This window comes from Oncorhynchus mykiss, unplaced genomic scaffold, assembly GCF_013265735.2.
Source record: "Oncorhynchus mykiss isolate Arlee unplaced genomic scaffold, USDA_OmykA_1.1 un_scaffold_191, whole genome shotgun sequence".
NCBI classification, from domain to species: Eukaryota; Metazoa; Chordata; class Actinopteri; order Salmoniformes; family Salmonidae; genus Oncorhynchus; species Oncorhynchus mykiss.
The window spans coordinates 492699-517181 of record NW_023493677.1 but is presented as its reverse complement, the minus strand read 5'-3'; the positions used below and the strand labels follow the sequence as shown (position 1 = coordinate 517181).

The 24483-nt window shown below is 47.6% G+C and overlaps 1 protein-coding gene across 2 annotated transcripts in view; it reads right to left on the bottom strand.

The window, feature by feature from the left end:
- LOC110510383 (anoctamin-1-like) overlaps positions 1–24483 on the bottom strand; it is a 108139-nt gene that overhangs the window by 19942 nt on the left and 63714 nt on the right. For both annotated transcript variants that reach the window (XR_005041890.1, XM_036972743.1), the window contains 8 exons: positions 18770–18844; positions 14357–14558; positions 13460–13571; positions 11398–11455; positions 11179–11279; positions 9694–9842; positions 5743–5895; positions 5585–5637 (listed from right to left, as the gene is read on the bottom strand). Coding sequence is in view for 1 of the 2 variants with exons in the window: in XM_036972743.1 (XP_036828638.1) it covers positions 5585–5637; positions 5743–5895; positions 9694–9842; positions 11179–11279; positions 11398–11455; positions 13460–13571; positions 14357–14558; positions 18770–18844 (903 nt within the window). In the remaining variant the exon portion in view is untranslated. The remainder of the gene's footprint in view (positions 1–5584; positions 5638–5742; positions 5896–9693; positions 9843–11178; positions 11280–11397; positions 11456–13459; positions 13572–14356; positions 14559–18769; positions 18845–24483) is intronic.

Sequence of the window (24483 nt, the reverse complement as noted above, 5' to 3'; positions counted from 1 at the left end):
CACTGTTGTTTTAAGGTTTACAGCAGCAAAACAATCCGCATGAAACAAAGCCAACATTATTATTGAATATCACTCCAGTCTCCATTACTACACATTATCTCATCACGTCAAACAGAGAGTGACATTAGAGGACATTATCTCATCACGTCAAACAGAGAGTGACATTAGAGGACATTATCTCATCACGTCAAACAGAGACATTACAGAGGACATTATCTCATCACGTCAAACAGACATATTACAGAGGACATTATCTCATCACATCAAACAGAGAGACATATTACAGAGGACATTATCTCATGTAGCACTAAATATTTGGGGGATTATCTGGTTGATCCATTTACAGGATGATTTGAGGATGATGTCTGGCTGGATCAGGATCTAGGATGAGCAACACCCTAAAAGGGTCTGAAAAGCAGCCGGTTATCTCTGGTCCCGTGCCATCACTGAGCTTTAAGAGAGATATTAAGTTCTAAGAGCCTAGTGAACCTTCTGTGAGAATGCAGAATGTTCCCCAGGCTGCAGAATGTTCCCCAGGCTGCAGAATGTTGACACGGCTGCAGAATGTTCCCCAGGCTGCAGAATGTTGACACGGCTGCAGAATGTTCCCCAGGCTGCAGAATGTTGACATGGCTGCAGAATGTTCCCCAGGCTGCAGAATGTTGACATGGCTGCAGAATGTTGACATGGCTGCAGAATGTTCCCCAGGCTGCAGAATGTTGACATGGCTGCAGAATGTTGACATGGCTGCAGAATGTTGACATGGCTGCAGAATGTTGACATGGCTGCAGAATGTTGACATGGCTGCAGAATGTTGACATGGCTGCAGAATGTTCCCCAGGCTGCAGAATGTTCCCCAGGCTGCAGAATGTTCCCCAGGCTGCAGAATGTTGACATGGCTGCAGAATGTTGACATGGCTGCAGAATGTTCCCCAGGCTGCAGAATGTTGACATGGCTGCAGAATGTTGACATGGCTGCAGAATGTTCCCCAGGCTGCAGAATGTTCCCCAGGCTGCAGAATGTTGACATGGCTGCAGAATGTTCCCCAGGCTGCAGAATGTTCCCCAGGCTGCAGAATGTTGACACGGCTGCAGAATGTTGACACGGCTGCAGAATGTTGACACGGCTGCAGAATGTTCCCCAGTCTGCAGAATGTTCCCCAGGCTGCAGAATGTTCCCTAGTCTGCAGAATGTTCCCCAGGCTGCAGAATGTTGACATGGCTGCAGAATGTTCCCCAGGCTGCAGAATGTTGACATGGCTGCAGAATGTTCCCCAGGCTGCAGAATGTTGACATGGCTGCAGAATGTTCCCCAGGCTGCAGAATGTTGACATGGCTGCAGACTGTTGACATGGCTGCAGACTGTTCCCCAGGCTGCAGACTGTTCCCCAGGCTGCAGACTGTTCCCCAGGCTGCAGACTGTTCCCCAGGCTGCAGACTGTTCCCCAGGCTGCAGACTGTTCCCCAGGCTGCAGAATGTTGACATGGCTGCAGAATGTTGACATGGCTGCAGAATGTTGACAATCATTGGACAATAAATTAGACGAGGTACGATCACGATTATCCTACCAACGGGACATCAAAAACTGTAATATCTTATGTTTCACCGAATTGTGGCTGAATGTCAACATGGATAACATTCAGCTAGCGGGATATACGCTGCACCGGCTAGAAAGAACAGCACACTCCAGGTAAGACGAGGGGGAGAGATCTGTGTACATTTGTAAACAACAGCTGGTGCACAAAATCTAAAGAAATCTCTAGATTTTGCTCGGCCGAATTAGAGTATCTCATGATAAGCTGTAGACCACACAATTTGCCAAGAGAGTTTTCATCTAGATTTTTTGAGGCTGTTTATTTTCCACCACAGGTGGAAGCTGGCACTAAGACTGCAATCAGTCAGTAATAGAAGGAAATAAGCAAACAGGAAAATGCCCACCCAGAGGTGTCACTCCTAGCAGCAGGGGACTTTAATGCAGGAAAACTGAAATCAGTCTTACCTAAATTCTATCAGCATGTTAAATGTGCAACCAGAGGGAAAAAAAAACTCTAAACCACCTTTACACCACACACAGAGACGCATACAAAGTTCTCCCTCGCCACCCATTTGGCAAATCTGACCCTAATTCCATCCTCCTGATTCATGCTTACAAACAAAAACTAAAGCAGGAAGCTCCAGTGACTCTGTCAATAAAGAAGATGATGCAGACACTAAGCCACGGGACTGTTTGTCACAGACTGCAATATGTTTCCTGATTCCTCCAGTGGAATTGAGGAGTACACCACATCAGTCACTGGCTTCATCAATAAGTGCATCAATGACGTCCTCCCCACTGTACGTACATAACCCAACCAGAAACCATGGATGACAGGCAACATCTGCACTGAGCTAAAGGGAAGAGCTGCCGCCTTCAAGGAGCGTGACTCTAACCAGGACGCTTATGAGAAATCCTGCTACGCCCTCAGACGAACCATCAAACAGGCAAAGCGTCAATACAGGACTATGATTGAATCGTACTACACCGGCTTCGATGCTCGTCAGATGTGGCAGGGCTTGCAAACTATTACAGAGCACAAAGGGAAGAACAGCCGTGAGCTGCCCAGTGACACAAACCTACCAGACGAGCTAAATCACTTCTATGCTCACTTCGGGGCAAGCAACACTGATGCATGCATGAGAGCATCAGCTGTTCTGGACAACTGTGTGATCACGCTCTCCGTAGCTGACGTGAGTAAGACCTTTATTAAAACCGGTCAACATTCACAAGGCAGCTGGGCCAGACGGATTACCATTGAGGGGGCTCCGGGCATGTGCTGACCAATTGGCAGGTGTCTTCACTGACATTTTCAACACGTCCCTGATTGAGTCTGTAATACCAACATGTTTCAAGCTTGTGCCCAAGAACACTAAGGTAAGCTGCCTAAATGACTACCGACCCGTAGCACTCACGTCCGTAGCCATGAAGTACTTTGAAAGGCTGGTCATGGCTCACATCAACACCATCATCCCAGGAACCCTAGCCCACTCCAATTTGCATATCACTCAAACAGATACACAGATGATGCAATCTCTATTGCACTCCACACTGCCCTTCCCCACCTGGACAAAAGGAACACCTACTTGAGAATGCTATTCATTGACTACAGTTCAGCGTTCAAAACCATAGTGCCATTACTATTATTTGACCATGCTGGTAATTTATGAACATTTGAACATCTTGACCATGTTCTATTATAATCTCCACCCGGCACAGCCAGAAGAGGACTGGCCACCCCACATACACACAGCCTGGTTCCTCTCTAGGTTTCTTCCTAGGGTTTGGCCTTTATAGGGAGTTTTTCCTAACCACCGTGCTTCTACACCTTGCTGTTTGGGGTTTTAGGCTGGGTTTCTGTACAGCACTTTGATATATCCGCTGATGTAAGAAGGGCTATATAAATAAATTTGATCAAAGCTCATCACTAAGCTAAGGACTCTGGGACTAAACACCCAGGACCCTCTGCAACTGGATCCTGGACTTCCTGACGGGCCGCCCCAGGTGGTAAGGGTAGGTAACAACACACAAGGCACGACTCCAACACCATCATTAAGTTGCAGACGACAACAGCCTGATCACTGACAATGACGAGACAACCTATAGGGCAGAGGTCAGAAACCTGGCAGGGTGGTGCCAGACTAACAACGTATCCCTCAAAGCAATCAAGACAAAGGAGATGATTGTGGACTACAGGAAAAGGCGGGCCGAACACGCCCCCATTCTCATTGACGGGGCTGTAGTGGAGCAGGTTGAGAGCTTCAAGTTCCTTGACGTCCACATCACCAACAAACTAGAATGGTCCAAACAAATCAAGACAGTCGTGAATAGGGCAGGCACAACAAAGCCTTTCCCCCTCAGGAAACTAAAAATATTTGGCATGGGTCCTCAGATTAAGACCACACCCAATGAGCTGTATAAGGCCATAAGCAAACAAGAAAATTCTCATCCAGAAGTGGCGCTCCTAGTACCCGGAGACTTTAACGCAGGAAAACTGAAATCCATCTTATGTCATTTCTACCAGCATGTCACGTACAACTAGAGCTGAAAAAAACTGAATCACATTTACTCCACACACAGACACATACAAGGCTCTCCCTCCATTTGGCAAATCTGACCATAACTCTATCCTCCTGATTCCTGCGTACTCAAACAGGAAGTACCAGTGATGTGCTCTATAAGAAAGTGGTCCGATGAAACGGATGCTAAGGTACAGGACTGTTTAGCTAGCAGAGAATATGTTACGGGATTCATCCGGATTCATTAATCATTAACAACAACAACGTTTTCACCACAGCGACCGTACGTAGACATCCCAACCAGAAGCCATGGATTACAGGCAACATCCGTACTGAGCTCAAGGCTAGAGCTGCCGCTTTCAAGGAGGGGGACACGTATCCGGACGCTTATAAGAAATCCCGCTACGATGCAAGCAACACCGAACCATGCATGACGGCACCAGTTGTTTCGGACGACTGTGTGATCACGCTCTCCGTAGCTGACGTGAGTAAGACCTTTAAACAGGTTAACATTCACAAGGACACATGTTCATGCCACACACACACACACAACTGCTGTTACCAGACTCTTACAATACTGCTCAGTTTATACACTTGCCCTCCAACCCACCCTTCCCCAATACACATACAAATATTGGACTACAAATTGTGCCTTCGTGTATTATACTGATGCTAACATGTTAATTCTACTGAGACATTTACTTAGTTTCTATTGTTATTGTTTATTAGTTCTTATTGTTGTTGCATTGTCTAGAAGGAAACTGCAAGTAAGCATTTAGTTGGACGATGTATCCCATGTGTATCCCATACATACGACTCATAAAACGTGAATCTCTATGAGCTGGATGGCAAGCCAACATGTCTGCAGACGATAATACCAAAGACAATATCAGCATGTATTGTATCTAGTTGTAAAATCGCCTAAACAAACTGCCCTATCAATTTAGGAGTCTACAATCTCACCATATCCAACCTGCAGATTGAAGCAGAGTGGAGTCTGACATTGGCAACGGCACCATGCAATGCACCTGGACTGAAGAGGCAGACAAATAGGAGACATTGTGGTGGGCTCTCCTCTTAGAATGACACATTTCTCCAGGTAGGAACATCAAACATATCATCACCCCATTGGAGAGAAGAGTTATGACATCAGTCACTATTAGACGTTTTACCATCTAAAAGTCATATTCCTATTAACTTCCAGTGTAGTGACTGACTATCACAGTGCTACTTCATATTAACTTCCAGTGTAGTGACTGACTATCAGAGGGCTACTTCATATTAACTTCCAGTGTAGTGACTGACTATCACAGTGCTACTTCATTTCGGACAGGTTTCTGCCTGCTTGAACGGCAATAGCTCAGATACACATGAAAACATTAAATAACCCCGGGAAATGACAGAACATCACTAAGAGATGCAGAAAAACAATATAACATTAAAAATGGATGAATATTATCTTTATTGCATCAGGGTGCAAAAATACACTGTTTTTAGAATGAGTGTGTGCGCTCCAATGTTAACACTTACATTTATAATGACAGAGAACTTTCCCATTCCACTCAGGATGTTGTACCAGATTCCTACAGAGAGAGAGAACAGAGTTGTGAGAGAAGAGTGGAGGTGTGTGGATCTGTGTGTGGATCTGTGTGTGGACATGCGTCTTTGCGTGCAAGCGTGTGTGTTACCGATGTCTTTGGCTTGGACAGCGTCCGGTCGTCGCAGCTCGGTGACAAACTTCTTGGCATCGAGGCGGATCTCGATCACGTTGTTGAGAAGAGCGAAGAGAGGAGCCAGAGGGAACGACGCGACAAACAGAGAAACAAAACCAAACTGGATAACTGGGGAGAGAACACACACAGAGTGGTAGAGAGGAACAACATGAGGAAGTGTATGGAACAAGTCATTATCTTATCTGGTAGTCCTCTACAACACATCAACAAACAGCTGGAGGGCAGGGGACCCACCCCAGAGTTCAGGACCTAGCAGGGGACCCACCCCGAGTTCAGGACCTAGCAGGGGACCCACCCCGAGTTCAGGACCTAGCAGGGGACCCACCCCGAGTTCAGGACCTAGCAGGGGACCCACCCCGAGTTCAGGACCTAGCAGGGGACCCACCCCGAGTTCAGGACCTAGCAGGGGACCCACCCCGAGTTCAGGACCTAGCAGGGGACCCACCCCGAGATCAGGACCTAGCAGGGGACCCACCCCGAGTTCAGGACCTAGCAGGGGACCCACCCCGAGTTCAGGACCTAGAAGATGCTTAATGTGAGTCTGGAAGGAGTTTACAGCCTAACCAGACACCTAGGTATTTGTAATTGTCCACATATTCTAAGTCAGAACAGTCCAGAGTAGTGATACTGGACGGGCGGGCAGGCAGGTGCGGGCAGCAATCGGTCGAAGAGCATGCATTTAGTTTTACTTGCATTTAAGAGCAGTTGGAGGCCACAGAATGAGAGATGTATGGCATTGAAGCTCGTCTGGAGGTTAGTTAACACAGTGTCCAAAGAAGGGACAGAAGTGTCCCCCTTTGAAGAGGGGGATGACTGCGACAGCTTTCCAGTCTTTGGGGATAACAGACAATACGAAAGAGAGGTTGAACAGGCTAGGAATAGGGGTTGCAACAATTGTGATATAGTTTCAGAAAGAGAGGGTCCAGATTGTCTAACCCAGCTGATATGTAGGGGTCCAGATTCTCTTTCAGAACATCGGCTATCTGGATTTGGGTGAAGGAGAAGAAATGGGGGAGGTTTGGGCAAGTTGCTGTGGGGGGTGCAGTGCTGTTGACCGGGGTTGGGGTAGCCAGGTGGAAAGCATGGCCAGCCGTAGAAAAATGCTTATTGAAATTCTCAATTATCGTGGATTTATCAGTGGTGACAGTGTTTCCTAGCCTCAGTGTAGTGGGCAGCTGGGAGGAGGTGCTCTTATTCTTCATGAACTTTACAGTGTCCCAGAACCTTTTGAAGTTTGTGCTACAGGATGCAATTTTCTGTTTGAAAAAGCCAGCCTTAACTTTCCTAACTGCCTGTGTATATTTGTTCCTAACTTCCCTGAAATATTGCAAATCACAGAGGGCTATTAGATGCTAATGCAGAATGCCACAGGATGTTTTTGTGCTGGTCAAGGGCAGTTAGGTCTGGAGAGAACCAAGGGTTATATAGGTTCCTGGTTCAACATTTTTTGAATTGGGCATGCTTATTTATTTAAGATGGTGAGGAAAGCACTTTTAAAGAATAACCAGGAATCCTCTACTGACAGATTGAGGTCAATATCCTTCCAGGATACCCAGGCCAGGTCGATTAGAATGGCCTGCTCGCTGAAGTGGTTTAGGGAAGTCAACAAATGAGAGCGCCTGGGGAATGGGAGTGGAGCTAGGCGCTGCAGGGCCTGGATTAACCTCTACATCACCAGAGGAACAGAGGAGGAGTAGGATAAGGGTACAGCTAAAGGCTATAAGAACTGGTTGTCTAGTGCGTTCGGAACAGAGAGTAAAAGGAGCAGGTTTCTGGGCACGGACAAATAGATTCAAGGCATAATGTACAGACAAGGGTATGGTAGGACGTGAATACAGTGGAGGTAAAACTAGGCATTGAGTGACGATGAGAGGTTTTGTCTATAGAGCCACCATTTAGACCAGGTGAGGTCAACCGCATGTGTGGGAGGTGAAACAAAATAGCTAGTTAAGGCATATTGAGCAGGGCTGGAGTCTCTACAGTGAAATAAGACAATAATCACTAACCAAAACAGCAATGGACAAGACATATTGACATTAGGGAGAGGCATGCGTAGCCGAGTGATCATAGGGACCAGTGGGAAGCTAGGTGAGCTGGAGACACGGCGAGTCAGACAGCTAGCTGGCCGGGTCTAAAAGGCTAGCAGAAGGGCCTTAGCGGGACGTCTTAACGGAAGAAGTCTGTTGTAGCCCCCTCGTGTGGTTACGTCGGCAGACCAGTCATGATGGATCAGCAGTGCTCCGTGTGGTAAAAGGGTCCAGGCCAATTGGCAAAATAGGTATTGTAGCCCAAGAAATTGGCTGAAGGTCCTCTTCAGCTAACATTCCAATATGCTCTAAACAGCTAGCGGGTCGCGGCTAGCAGGCTAGCGGATGGGCCTTCAGGGGATGTCGCAACAGAGAAGCCTGTTGAAACCCCTCGGCAGATTATGTCGGTGGACCAGTCGTGATGGAATCGTCGGGGCTCAGTGTCGGCAGTAAAAGGGGTCCAGGCCAATTGGCAAAATATGTATTGTAGCCCAAGGAGTGGCTGATGGACCTCTTCAGCTAGCCGGGAGATGGGACTAGCACGAGGCTAGTTCCAGGCTCACTGGTGTTTGCGTCGGGACAGAGACGATAGCCAGGGGGTAGCCACTTGGATAGCAGCTAGCTAGCTGTGATGATCCAGGTGAAAAGGTTCAGAGCTTGCGGTAGGAAACACGGAAATGTGGAGAAAAAGCAGTCCGGTATGATCTGGGTTGAGTCGCTCTATGCTGACTGGCAGGAGTTGACCAGGCTAAGGTTAGCTGATGACCACTAGCAGTGGCTAACTGACTACTAGCTAGTAAGCTGGCTATCTCCTGTTGGGGGTTCCGGTTCTGCAGTATAGAAAATAGCAGATCCATACCACATTGGGTGGCGGGTTGTAGGAGAGCATGTTGAAACTGAGGTTAAAAATATAAAAAATATCTACGAAATATATACGATGGAAAAAAAAGATATATAGACGGGACACAACAAGACAAAGACGCCTGAACTGCTACGCCATCTTGGATCTGGGATGAGGTTCAGTGATAAAGTAATCTACAGTAGCCAAGAGATGAGCTGTAAGTGTACCAAGCCTAAGATATATACACGGGACACAACAAGACAAAGACGCCTGAACTGCTACGCCATCTTTGATCTGGGATGAGGTTCAGTGATAAAGTAATCTACAGTAGCCAAGAGATGAGCTGTAAGTGTACCAAGCCTAAGATATATACACGGGACACGACAAGACAAAGACGTCTGAACTGCTACGCCATCTTGGATCTGGGATGAGGTTCAGTGATAAAGTAATCTATAGTACTACTGCCAAGAGATGAGCTGTAAGTGTACCAAGTCTAAGAGAGAGGCAGAGAGGCAGGGTGGTATGATCTCTGTCCAGGTAACAGGGAGAGAGAGGCAGGGTGGTATGGTCTCTGTCCAGGTAACAGGGAGAGAGAGGCAGGGTGGTATGGTCTCTGTCCAGGTAACAGGGAGAGAGAGGCAGGGTGGTATGGTCTCTGTCCAGGTAACAGGGAGAGAGAGGCAGGGTGGTATGGTCTCTGTCCAGGTAACAGGGAGAGAGAGGCAGGGTGGTATGGTCTCTGTCCAGGTAACAGGGAGAGAGAGGCAGGGTGGTATGGTCTCTGTCCAGGTAACAGGGAGAGAGAGGCAGGGTGGTATGGTCTCTGTCCAGGTAACAGGGAGAGAGAGGCAGGCTGGTATGGTCTCTGTCCAGGTAACAGGGAGAGAGAGGCAGGGTGATATGGTCTCTGTCCAGGTAACAGGGTGGTATGGTCTCTGTCCAGGTAACAGGGAGAGAGAGGCAGGGTGGTATGGTCCAGGTGTCTAGTTAATTACCTGACCTCCTCACCTCTGTTACCTACTGTTACTATATACTCACTCATCTCCATGTACTCGGGGGTCAGTCCTTCAAAGGGGACCAGGGTGTAGTCGAGGTTCCACTGTTGAGGAGGTCTGGCACGCTGCTCCTCTCTCTCCTCCAATGAAATCCCCTTACCCTTCCATGCTCGGATCAATTTCTTCAACTTACTGACGAGGGAGAGCGAGAAGGGAGGAAAAGATGGAGAGAGAAAAGGAGAGATGAGTCAGAGAGAAAGAGAACCATGAAACTCGATGACACCAAGACACTATAGGACACAATAGGACACTATGAGCCACTATAAGCTGCTATAAGCTGCTATGCGCCCCAGTGAAGCAGCACAGAGTAATGGAGAACATCCTAACATTAAAAAATATGCTATGAACCACTATGAGCCACTATGAACCACTACGAGCCACTACGAGCCCCAGTGAGAAAGCACAGAGTAGTAGAGAACGTCCTAACATTAAAATATTAAATGAGCCACTATGAACCACTAGGAGCCACTATGAACCACTATGAACCACTATGGGCCCCAGTGAAGCAGCACAGAGTAGTAGAGAACGTCCTAACATTAAAATATTAAATGAGCCACAATGAGCCACTATGAGCCACTATGAGCCACTATGAGCCACTATGAACCACTATGAACCACTAGGAGCCACTAGGAACCACTAGGAGCCACTAGGAGCCACTAGGAGCCACTACGAACCACTAGGAGCCCCAGTGAAGCAGCACAGAGTAGTAGAGAACGTCCTAACATTAAAATATTAAATGAGCCACTATGGGCCACTATGATCCCCAGTGAAGCAGCACAGAGTAAAAGAACGTCCTAACATTAAAATATTAAATAAGACACTATGAGCCACTATGAACTACTATGAACTACTATAAGCCACTATGAGCCACTATGAACTACTATGAACCACTATGAACCACTATGAGCCACTATGAGCCACTATGAGCCACTATGATCCCCAGTGAAGCAGCACAGAGTAATAGAGAACGTCCTAACATTAAAATATTAAATAAGACACTATGAGCCACTATGAACTACTATGAACCACTATGAGCCACTATGAGCCACTATGAGTCCCAGTGAAGCAGCACAGAGTAATAGAGAACGTCCTAACAATAAAATATTAAATAAGACACTATGAGCCACTATGAGCCACTATGAGCCACTATGAACCACTATGAGCCACTATGAGCCCCAGTGAAGCAGCACAGAGTAATAGAGAACATCCTAACATTAAAATATTAAATAAGACACTATGAGCCACTATGAACTACTATGAACCACTATGAGCCACTATGATCCCCAGTGAAGCAGCACAGAGTAATAGAGAACGTCCTAACATTAAAATATTAAATCCCTGATATTGATGTTAGGCTCATAAAGTCAGGAGAGAAAATGTCCTTCAGCAGAATCTGATAAAGGCAGATATAGAGGAGGAATGGGCAGGGCAGTGTGTGTGTGTGTGTGTGTGTGTCTGGTGTACTCACGGGATGCCGATCTCAAATACATTGTTCTGAATGAGTTGTTTCCCCACCATGATGATGCTGAGCTGAATACATAACTCTATTAAACAACCTCCAGGGGCACACTGAGAGGGAGAGAGAGGGGGGGGGGGGGGGGGGGGGCAGAGCCAAGAGTATGACAGAGGCCAGACAGTAAAGTTGTAAGCAAGAACATTAGTGTACAAACACCCCCCTCCACCTCACCTCCTCCATCCGGTAGTCATTAAAAACATAGACGTAGTCTCCCGGCCTGCCTGCAAACCTGTACACACACACACACACACACACACACACACACACACACACACACACACACACACACACACACACACACACACACAGCAGGGTGAGTATAATTACATAAAGGCTGTCAAAGACCTGTTCTATTCAGCATGATAGTATGATAGTATGGGTGTCTGTTCACAGTTCTGTCTCATCAAACGGTCCTACTCAGAGTAGAGTCCTGTCTGTTCACAGTTCTGTCTCATCAAACAGTCCTACTCAGAGTAGAGTCCTGTCTGTTCACAGTTCTGTCTCATCAAACGGTCCTACTCAGAGTAGAGTCCTGTCTGTTCACAGTTCTGTCTCAAACAGTCCTACTCAGAGTAGAGTCCTGTCTGTTCACAGTTCTGTCTCATCAAACGGTCCTACTCAGAGTAGAGTCCTGTCTGTTCACAGTTCTGTCTCATCAAACGGTCCTACTCAGAGTAGAGTCCTGTCTGTTCACAGTTCTGTCTCATCAAACGGTCCTACTCAGAGTAGAGTCCTGTCTGTTCACAGTTCTGTCTCATCAAACGGTCCTACTCAGAGTAGAGTCCTGTCTGTTCACAGTTCTGTCTCAAACAGTCCTACTCAGAGTAGAGTCCTGTCTGTTCACAGTTCTGTCTCATCAAACAGTCCTACTCAGAGTAGAGTCCTGTCTGTTCACAGTTCTGTCTCATCAAACAGTCCTACTCAGAGTAGAGTCCTGTCTGTTCACAGTTCTGTCTCATCAAACGGTCCTACTTAGAGTAGAGTCCTGTCTGTTCACAGTTCTGTCTCATCAAACAGTCCTACTCAGAGTAGAGTCCTGTCTGTTCACAGTTCTGTCTCATCAAACAGTCCTACTCAGAGTAGAGTCCTGTCTGTTCACAGTTCTGTCTCATCAAACGGTCCTACTCAGAGTAGAGTCCTGTCTGTTCACAGTTCTGTCTCAAACGGTCCTACTCAGAGTAGAGTCCTGTCTGTTCACAGTTCTGTCTCAAACGGTCAACAACCCCTAACAACCCCTAGCCCCACCCCCTATCCCCTAACCCAGTGTCATTTCTCCACATGTTAACCCCTAACCCTAACCCCTAACCCAGTGTCATTCATCTCTCCACATGTTAACCCCTAACCCCAACCCCAGTGTCATTCATCTCTCCACATGTTAACCTCTAACCCTAACCCAGTGTCATTAATCTCTCCACATGTCAACCCCTAACCCCAAACCCCAACCCCTAACCCAGTGTCATTAATCTCTCCACATGTTAACCCCTAACCCCAACCCCTAACCCAGTGTCATTAATCTCTCCACATGTTAACCCCTAACCCTAACCCCTAACCCAGTGTCATTAATCTCTCCACATGTTAACCCCTAACCCTAACCCCTAGCCCCAACCCCTAACCCCTAACCCAGTGTCATTCATCTCTCCACATGTTAACCCCTAACCCCAACCCCTAACCCTAACCCCTAACCCAGTGTCATTCATCTCTCCACATGTTAACCCCTAACCCCAACCCCTAACCCCTAACCCTAACCCAGTGTCATTCATCTCTCCACATGTTAACCCCTAACCCCAACCCTAACCCAGTGTCATTCATCTCTCCACATGTTAACCCCTAACCCCAACCCCTAACCCAGTGTCATTAATCTCTCCACATGTTAACCCCTAACCCTAACCCCTAGCCCCAACCCCTAACCCAGTGTCATTCATCTCTCCACATGTTAATCCCTAACCCAGTGTCATTCATCTCTCCACATGTTAACCCCTAACCCCTAACCCCAACCACTAATCCCTAACCCAGTGTCATTCATCTCTCCACATGTTAACCCCTAACCCAGTGTCATTCATCTCTCCACATGTTAACCCCTAACCCCTAACCCCAACCCCTAACCCCAACCCCAGTGTCATTCATCTCTCCACATGTTAACCCCTAACCCCTAACCCCAACCCCTAATCCCTAACCCAGTGTCATTCATCTCTCCACATAACCCCACGTATACATGTGTGCGTCTGTGTCGTACCGTCCCTTAAAGAAAGCTACATAGAATATGGGGGCGTAGGCGTTCATGAACTTCAGTAGAAAAGCCTTCAGAATCAGATGCTGCTCAAAGTTACTCTCTGTCCTTGGAATTTCTGGGAGAGGAGAGAGGGGGAATGGAGAGAAGAAGGATGATTAGAGGTGAAGAGAGAGGGATGGGAGAGGGGAGAGAAGAGTGATGGGAGAGAGGAGAGGAGGAGAGAGGGATGGGAGAGAGGAGAGAGTGATGGGAGAGAAGAGAGGAGAGAGTGATGGGAGAGGGGAGAGAAGAGAGGAGAGAGTGATGGGAGAGGGGAGAGAAGAGTGATGGGAGAGAGGAGAGGAGGAGAGAGGGATCGGAGAGAGGAGAGAGTGATGGGAGAGTGATGGGAGAGAGGAGAGGAGGAGAGAGGGATGGGAGAGAGGAGAGAGTGATGGGAGAGAGTGATGGGAAAGAGGAGAGAGAGATGTCTTATTCAGGAGACCGTATGAAAAAGTATTTGAGAAATCTGAGTTAGCACACAGGACACAAACATGTAATAATCTGAATGTAGAGGTGTGTTACTCAGCTACAACACTTAATAATCTGAATGTAGAGGTGTGTTACCCAGCTACAACACTTAATAATCTGAATGTAGAGGTGTGTTACTCAGCTACAACACTTAATAATCTGAATGTAGAGGTGTGTTACCCAGCTACAACACTTAATAATCTGAATGTAGAGGTGTGTTACCCAGCTACAACACTTAATAATCTGAATGTAGAGGTGTGTTACCCAGCTACAACACTTAATAATCTGAATGTAGAGGTGTGTTACCCAGCTACAACACTTAATAATCTGAATGTAGAGGTGTGTTACCCAGCTACAACACTTAATAATCTGAATGTAGAGGTGTGTTACCCAGCTCAGTGAGCCAGACGGCCACAGCTCCATAGATCTCATCCAGTATCAGAATGACCACCAGGTTGATGATGACAGCGGTTGCCGTGACGGTGACACGCACGTTAGACTTGGTCTCCGGGTCAGGTGACATCGCCATTAGAGCGGAAACGACAATACGATACACGATCACACCGAAAACCGCAGAGAACGTCAGCCCAAACTAGGACAGAGAGACATTACTGTGTTAGTCCAAACTAGGACAGAGAGACATTACTGTATTAGTCCCTCAACCCAAACTAGGACAGAGAGACATTACTGTATTAGTCCCTCAGCCCAAACTAGGACAGAGAGACATTACTGTATTAATCCCTCAGCCCAAACTAGGACAGAGAGACATTACTGTATTAGTCCCTCAGCCCAAACTAGGACAGAGAGACATTACTGTATTAGTCTCTCAGCCCAAACTAGGACAGAGAGACATTACTGTATTAGTCCCTCAGCCCAAACGAGGACAGAGAGACATTACTGTATTAGTCCCTCAGCCCAAACTAGGACAGAGAGACATTACTGTATTAATCCCTCAGCCCAAACTAGGACAGAGAGACATTACTGTATTAGTCCCTCAGCCCAAACGAGGACAGAGGGACATTACTGTATTAGTCCCTCAGCCCAAACGAGGACAGAGAGACATTACTGTATTAGTCCCTCAGCCCAAATGAGGACAGAGAGACATTACTGTATTAGTCCCTCAGCCCAAACTAGGACAGAGAGACATTACTGTATTAGTCCCTCAGCCCAAACGAGGACAGAGAGACATTACTGTATTAGTCCCTCAGCCCAAACTAGGACAGAGAGACATTACTGTATTAATCCCTCAGCCCAAACTAGGACAGAGAGACATTACTGTATTAGTCCCTCAGCCCAAACGAGGACAGAGGGACATTACTGTATTAGTCCCTCAGCCCAAACGAGGACAGAGAGACATTACTGTATTAGTCCCTCAGCCCAAACGAGGACAGAGAGACATTACTGTATTAGTCCCTCAGCCCAAACTAGGACAGAGAGACATTACTGTATTAGTCCCTCAGCCCAAACTAGGACAGAGAGACATTACTGTATTAGTCCCTCAGCCCAAACGAGGACAGAGAGACAGTACTGTATTAGTCCCTCAGCCCAAACTACGACAGAGAGACATTACTGTATTAATCCCTAAACCCAAACTAGGACAAAGAGACATTACTGTATTAGTCCCTCAGCCCAAACGAGGACAGAGAGACATTACTGTATTAGTCCCTCAGCCCAAACGAGGACAGAGAGACATTACTGTATTAGTCCCTCAGCCCAAACTGAGCAGAAAACCTGAGCCTCCGTTTCACTATGATGAATCAAATGGGAAACACTAAACAAACACGAAGAGTTATCTTTCCACAACGGAGATGTATGGGTTAACCACTTCTTCAATCTGTTGGCCCTATAACACAGATCAAACAGCAAAACATCTAAATTATCAAATACAAATCTTAGAATCAACTATTAAAGACTACCAGAACCAAATTACTATACGACAGACCACGTATTCACCCTGCACACCCTAATTGGCAAACACACAAACCAAAACAAAGGCAAAGTCTTTGCATGCTTTGTTGATTTAAAAAAAGGGTTTGACTCAATTTTGCATGAGGGTCTGCTAGACAAATTGATGGAAAGCAGTTCGACATTATAAAATCCATGTACACAATCAACAAGTATGCACACATTTATTTCCACAGGGCCATGGGGTGAGACAGGGATGCAGCTTAAACTTCACCCTGTTCAACATATATATATATATCAACGAATTGGCGAGGGCACTAGAACAGTCTACAGCACCTGGCCTCACCCTATTAGAATCTGAAGTCAAATGTCTACTGTTTGGTGATGATCTGGTGCTTCTGTCCACAACCAAGGAGGGTCTACAGCAGCACCTAGATCTTCTGCACAGATTCTGACAGACCTGGGCCCTGACAGACCTGGGCCCTGACAGACCTGGGCCCTGACAGACCTGGGCCCTGACAGACCTGGGCCCTGACAGACCTGGGCCCTGACAGACCTGGGCCCTGACAGACCTGGGCCCTGACAGACCTGGGCCCTGACAGTAAATCTCAGGAAGACAAAAAATGGCGTTCCAAAAAAGGTCAAGGACCATAAATACAAATTCCATTTTGAAACTGTTGCCCTAGAGCACATAAAAAAAATATACAATATTCGGCCTAAACTTCAGCGCCACAGGTAACTTCAAAGCTGTGAACGATCTGAGAGACAAGGTAAGAAGGGCCTTTTATGAAATCAAAAGGAACATAAATTCTACATATAAATACTTGTCTCAGTTATAGAACCCATTGCCCTTTATGGTTGTGAGGTCTGGGGTCCGCTCACCAACCAAGAATTCACTAAATGGGACAAACACCAAAAAATATCCTCCGCGTACAACTTAGAACACCAAATAATACCTGCAGAGCAGAATTAAGCAGATACCCGCTAATTATCAAAATCCAGAAAAGAGCCATTCAAATCTACAACCACCTAAAAGAAAACGATTCCCAAACCTTCCATAACCAAGCCATCACCTACAGAGAGATGAACCTCGAGAAGAGTCCCCTAAGCAAGCTGGTCCTGGGGCTCTGTTCACAAACACAAACAGACCCCACAGAGCCCCAGGACAGCAACACAATTAGACCCAACCAAATCATGAGAAAACCAAAAGATAATTACTTGACATTTTGGAAAGAATACCTGACCACAGAGTGGCAGAATACCTGACCACTGTGACTGACCCAAACTTAAGGAAATCTTTGACTATGTACAGCCTTGCTATTGAGAAAGGATGCCATAGGCAGACATGGTTCTCAAGAGAAGACAGGCTATGTGCACACTGCCCACAAAATGAGGTGGAAACTGAGCTGCACTTCCTAACCTCCTGCTAAATGTATGACCATATTAGAGATACATATTTCTCTCAGATTACACAGGTCCACAAAAAAACGAATCATATATACTGGGTGAAATACCACAGTGTGACATCACAGCAGCAATATTTGTGACCTGTTGCCACAAGAAAGGGGTAACCAGTGAAGAACAAACACCATTGTAAATACAACCCATATTTATGCTTATTTATTTTCCCTTTTGTACTTTAACTATTTGCACATCGTTACAACCCTGTACATATGACATTTGAAATGTCTATTCTTTTGGAACTTCTGTTAGTGTAATGTTTACTGTTCATTTTTATTGTATATTTCACTTTTGGATATTATCAACTTCACCTGCTTTGGCAATGTTAACATATGTTTCCCAAAGCAATAAAGCCCCTTGAGAGAGAGAGACACAGAGATAGGAGACAGAGAGAGGAGACAGAGAGAGAGAGACAGAGAGAGAGACACACAGAGAGAGGAGACAGAGAGAGGAGACAGAGAGAGGAGACAGAGAGAGGAGACAGAGAGAGAGAGAGAGAGACAGAGAGAGAGAGAGAGAGAGACAGAGAGAGGAGACAGAGAGAGAGAGAGACAGAGAGAGAGAGAGAGAGAGACAGAGAGAGAGAGAGAGACAGAGAGAGAGAGACACGGAGAGAGAGAGACACGGAGAGAGAGAGACACGGAGAGAGAGAGACACGGAGAGAGAGAGACACGGAGAGAGAGAGACAGAGAGAGACACGGAGAGAGGGACAGAGAGAGAGAGAGACACGGAGAGAGGAGACGGAGAGAGAGACACGGAGAGAGGGACAGAGAGAGACACGGAGAGAGGGACAGAGAGAGAGACAGAGAGAGGAGACAGAGGGAGGAGACAGAGAGAGAGAGACACAGAGAGAGAGACACAGAGAGAGGAGACAGAGAGAGAGAGACACGGAGAGAGGGACAGAGAGAGAGGGACAGAGAGAGACACGGAGAGAGGAGACAGAGAGAGAGACACGGAGGGACAGAGAGAGAGAGACACAGAGAGAGAGACAGAGAGAGGAGACAGAGAGAGGAGACAGAGAGAGACACGGAGAGAGGAGACAGAGAGAGGAGACAGAGAGAGAGACACGGAGAGAGGGACAGAGAGAGAGAGAGACACAGAGAGAGAGACAGAGAGAGGAGACAGAGAGAGACACGGAGAGAGGGACAGAGAGAGAGACACAGAGAGAGGAGACAGAGAGAGAGACACGGGGAGAGGAGACAGAGAGAGAGACACAGAGAGGGACAGAGAGAGAGAGAGACATGGAGAGAGGAGACAGAGAGAGAGACACGGAGACAGATACGGAGAGGAGACAGAGAGAGAGACACGGAGAGAGGGACAGAGAGAGAGGGACAGAGAGAGAGGGACAGAGAGAGAGGGACAGAGAGAGAGAGAGACACAGAGCGAGGGACAGAGAGAGAGAGAGACAACATTAGGCCAAACTAAAAGCACAGTCACCATAAAGAGGATGGAGGAGATGTTGATGAGGTATCCAGGCAGACGGTCCCTCCAGGTCAGCTTCTCCACACCTGTCTGGGTTAGAGGTTAGAGACACATTAAGAGCACAAGCACATGTAGATTGCCATTAGAGACCAATATAGACCAGAAGAGACTAGTAGACCAGTAAAGAACAGAGAGAACAGAGAGACCAGTAGACACCAGTAGAGAACAGAAGATACCAGTAGACAACAGAAGAAACCAGTAGAGACCAGTAGAGACCAGTAGAGAACAGAAGATACCAGTAGAGACCAGTAGAGAACAGAAGAGACCAGAAGAGACCAGTAGAGACCAGAAGAGACCAATAAAGCTCAATATAGACCAGTAGAGGCCAACAGAAGCCAATATAGACCAGTAGAAGCCAACAGAAGTCAACAGAAGCCAAGATAGACCAGTAGACACCAGTAAAGATCAAGAAAGACCACTGAGACAGGACTGCTGTTTGGCCACTAACTAATGGTCCTCTGAGACAGGACTGCTGTATGGTCCTCTGAGACAGGACTGCTGTTTGGTCCTCTGAGACAGGACTGCTGTTTGGTCCTCTGAGACAGGACTGCTGTTTGGTCCTCTGAGACAGGACTGCTGTTTGGTCCTCTGAGACAGGACTGCTGTTTGGTCCTCTGAGACAGGACTGCTGTTTGACCTCTAACCCTAACCATTGATAGTGATCACTACATTGTTGGGTTTGGAGCTGGTAGAAACCATTTCCCAGTACTTGTGACATTACAAGTTGAAACACACACAGACAGTGACTGTAGATGTCCCAGTGATGCAGCACGTTGTCAGATCATAAGGTGGACAACAGCACCACCTAGCACCTAGCACCAAGCACCCACACACACACACAGCACCAAGCACCCACCCACCACCTATCACCCACCCACATCTACCACCTAGCACCCACCCACATCCACCCACCACCCGCCCACATCCACCCTCCCTCCCACCCACCACCTAGCACCCACCCACCCAAACACCACCTAGCACCCACCCACCCAAACACCACCTAGCACCCACCCACCCACCCACACCCACCAACCCACCCACACCCACCCACCACCTAGCACCCACCACCTAGCACCCACCCACACCCACCACCTAGCACCCACCCACACCCACACCCACCACCTAGCACCCACCCACACACATCCACCACCTAGCACCCACCCACACACATCCACCACCTAGCACCCACCCAAACACATCCACACAGCACTGACATAAATACTCTAACCCTCTCCTCCCCCCCTCTCGTCTCCTCCCCCCACCTCTCGTCTCCTCCCCCCACCTCTCGTCTCCTCCCCCCACCTCTCGTCTCCTCCCCCCACCTCTCGTCTCCTCCCCCCACCTCTCGTCTCCTCCCCCCACCTCTCGTCTCCTCCCCCCACCTCTTGTCTCCTCCCCCCACCTCTCGTCTTGACACTAGTAAAAGTGATGGCAGTAACACAGGAGATTAGTGTCCATATAACCTAATGTAGCAGGCCTTTCATTCTGGTCCTGTCTGGATGGTTCTCTTCTGCACTGTTCAACCAATCCAGTAATTGTGGAGGAGGAGTTAAGCTGGAGTGTCTGCTTGTTAACGTCCAAAAGAGGAAGTTGCTTCACAGGCTCTCTTTCCATTTCCCCTGTAAACTGGATGAATCTGGTTTTCAGCACCCTTGCTGAGGGTGGTAACCATGTGGTCTTGCACTGAAATGAACCCAAAGAGACCCACTATAAGGTCAGGACTCTCTCCTGACACCACCACATCCCTGTCAGAGTGCATCACACACACTCCTCCTCCCTGCAGGCCGCTAAGCCCTTTGGGAAATTACTGTCATGGGATTTCCTCTGGGCCATATGTCACCTCACACACACCCTTTCTATCTAGAGCAGGAATTAACAGAGTACAGAGATGTACCACAAGGCACCTAGTGACAATGTTCTGCCATCTAGTCAGAGCAACGTCAGACGGAAGGGAAGAGGAAGTCAGACAGGGTTACGGTCAGGTCGGGAGGCTGGGTGAAGGTCGGGAGGCTGGGTGAAGGTCGGGAGGCTGGGTGAAGGTCAAGTCGGGAGGCTGGGTGAAAGTCGGGTGGCTTAATGAAGGTCGGGTGGCTGGGTTAAGGTCAGGCCGGGAGGCTGGGTGAAGGTCGGGAGGCTGGGTGAAGGTCAAGTCGGGAGGCTAGGTGAAGGTCGGGTGGCTGAGTGAAGGTTGGGTGGCTGAGTGAAGGTCGGGAGGCTGGGTTAAGGTCAGATCGGGAGGCTGGGTGAAGGTCGGGTGGCTGGGTGAAGGTCGGGTGGCTGGGTGAAGGTCGGGAGGCTGAATGAAGGTCGGGAGGCTGAATGAAGGTCGGGTCGGGAGGCTTAAGTGAAGGTCGGGAGGCTGGGCGAAGGTCGGGAGGCTTAATGAAGGTCGGGTGGCTGGGTTAAGGTCAGGTCGGGTGGCTGAGTGAAGGTCGGGAGGCTGGGTTAAGGTCAGATCGGGAGGCTGGGTGAAGGTCGGGTAGCTGGGTGAAGGTCGGGTGGCTGGGTAAAGGTCGGGAGGCTGAATGAAGGTCGGGAGGCTGAATGAAGTTCGGGTCGGGAGGCTTAAGTGAAGGTCGGGAGGCTGGGCGAAGGTCGGGAGGCTTAATGAAGGTCGGGTGGCTTAATGAAGGTCGGGAGGCTGGGTGAAGATCAGGTCGGGAGGCTGGGTGAAGATCAGGTCGGGAGGCTGGGTTAAGGTCGGGAGGCTGGGTGAAGGTCGGGAGGCTGGGTGAAGGTCGGGAGGCTGGGTGAAGGTCGGGAGGCTGGGTGAAGGTCAGGAGGCTGGGTTAAGCTGGGATAGAATCTGCTGTGTTCAACCAGGCCACAGTACTGCTAATTTCCTTTCTAGTCAGTTAGCCAGGTTTCTGTTTCAGTCTCTATTCGATTATACTGGGGATTTACTGATTATACGGTGACTGAGTTTATCAGGAAGTGTATAGGCAATGCTGTACCCACTGACTATTAAAACCTACCCTAACCAGAATCCGTGGACAGATGGCAGCATTCGCGCAAAACTGAAAGCGTGAACCATCGCATTTAACCACGGCAAGGTGACTGGGAACAATGGCAGAATATGAAGTGTAGTTATTCCCTCCACAAGGCAATCAAACAAGTTAATTCCTTCCGCAAGTCAATCAAACAAGTAAAACATCAGCATAGAGACAAAGGGGAGTCACAATTCAACAGCTCAGACACCAGACATATGTGGCAGGGTCTACAGACAATCACGGTCTACAAATGGAAAACCAGCCACGTCGTGGACACAAACATCCTGCTTCTGGACAAACTGAACACCTTCTCCGCTCACTTTGAGGATCACACAGTGCCACTGACGAGGCCCACTACCAAGGACAGTGTGCTCTCCTTCTCCGTGGCCGACCTGAGTAAGACATTTAAATGTGTTAACCCTCGCAAGGCTGCCAGCCCAGACAGCATCCCTAGCTGCGTCCTCAGAGCTTGTGCAGACCAGCTGGCTGGTGTGTTCATGGACATATTAAATCTCTCCCTATCCCAGTCTGCTGTTCCCACATGCTCCAAGGTGTCCACCATTGTTCCTGTTCCGAAGAAAGCGAAGGTAACTGAGCTATACGACTATCGCCCCGTAGCACTCACTTCTGTCATCATTAAGTGCTTTGAGAGACTAATCAAGGATCATATCACCTCCACCCTACTTGACACCCTAGTCCCACTCCAATTTGCTTACCGCCCCAATAGACCCACCGACGATGCAATCGCCATCGCAACGCACACTGCCCTAACCCATCTGGACAAGAGGAATACCTATGTAAGAATGCTGTTAATTTACAGTAGCTCAGCATTCAACACCATAGTACCTTCCAAGCTCATCATTGCGCCCTGTGAAGCTGGGTCCTGGACTTCCTGACGGGTCGCCCCCAAGAGGTGAAGGTAGGAAACAACACCTCCATTTCGCTGATCCTCAACACAGGGACCCCACAAGGGTGCGTTCTCAGCCCTCTCCTGTACTTCCTGTTCACACATGACTGCGTGGCCAAGCACGCCTCCAACTCAATCATCAAGTTTGCAGACGACACAACAGTAGTTAGGCTTGATTACCAACAATGAGACAGCCTACAGGGAGGAGGTGAGGGCCCTCGGAGTGTGGTGTCAGGAAAATAACCTCTCACTCAACGTCAACAAAACAAAAAGGAGATGATTGTGGACTTCAGGAAAGAGCAGAGGGAGCACCCCCTATCCACATCGATGGGACAGTAGTGGAGAAGGTGGAATGTTTTAAGTTCCTTGGAGTACACATCACTGACAAACTGAAATGGTACACCCACACAGAATCTCAAGAGGCTGAAGAAATTTGTCTTGGCACCTAAAACCCACAAACTTTTACAGATGCACAATCGAGAGCATCCTGTCGGGTTGTATCACCGCCTGGTACGGCAACTGCTCCGCTCACAACCGTAAGGCTCTCCAGAGGGTACTGAGGTCTGCACAACGCATCACCGGGGGCAAACTACCTGCCCTCCAGGACACCTACACCACCTGATGTCACAGGAAGGCCTAAAAGATCAGCAAAGGACAACAACCACCCGAGCCACTGCCTGTTCACCCGCTATCATCCAGAAGGAGAGGTCAGTACAGCTGCATCAAAGCAGGGACAGAGAGACTGAAAAACAGCTTCCATCTCAAGGCCATCAGACAGCCTCCATCTCAAGGCCATCAGACTGTTAAATAGCCATCACTAACACAGAGGCTGCTGCCTATATACATAGACTTTAAATCACTGGCCACTTGAATACATTGAACACTATTCATAATAATAATAATAATAATAATAATGTTTATATATTTTGCATTACTCATCTCGTATGTATATACTGTATTCTATTCTACTGTATCTTAGTCTATGCTGCTCTGACATTTCTCCTCCATATATTTATATATTCTTAATTCCATTCATTTACTTAAGATATGTAGGTATTGGGTATATGTTGTGAAATTGTTAGATATTACTGCACTGTCGGAGCTAGAAACACAAGCATTTTGATAAACCTGCAATAACATCTGCTAAACACGTGTATGTGACCAATACAATTTGATTATTCAGTTAGTGAAGCCATGTTCTTGTTTCAGTCTCTATTCAATTAGTGAAGCCATGTTTCTGTCTCTATTCAATTAGTGAAGCCATGTTTCAGTCTCTATTCAGTTAGTGAAGCCATGTTTCTGTCTCTATTCAGTTAGTGAAGCCATGTTTCAGTCTCTATTCAGTTAGTGAAGCCATGTTTCAGTCTCTATTCAGTTAGTGAAGCCATGTTTCAGTTTGTCTCTATTCAGTTAGTGAAGCCATGTTTCTGTTTGTCTCTATTCAGTTAGTGAAGCCATGTTTCAGTCTCTATTCAATTAGTGAAGCCATGTTTCTGTCTCTAGTCAGTTAGTGAAGCCATGTTTCAGTTAGTGAAGCCATGTTTCAGTTTGTCTCTATTCAGTTAGTGAAGCCATGTTTCAGTCTCTATTCAGGTAGTGAAGCCATGTTTCAGTCTCTATTCAGGGAGTGAAGCCAGGTTTCAGTCTCTATTCAATTAGTGAAGCCATGTTTCTGTCTCTATTCAATTAGTGAAGCCATGTTTCAGTCTCTATTCAGTTAGTGAAGCCATGTTTCTGTCTCTATTCAGTTAGTGAAGCCATGTTTCAGTCTC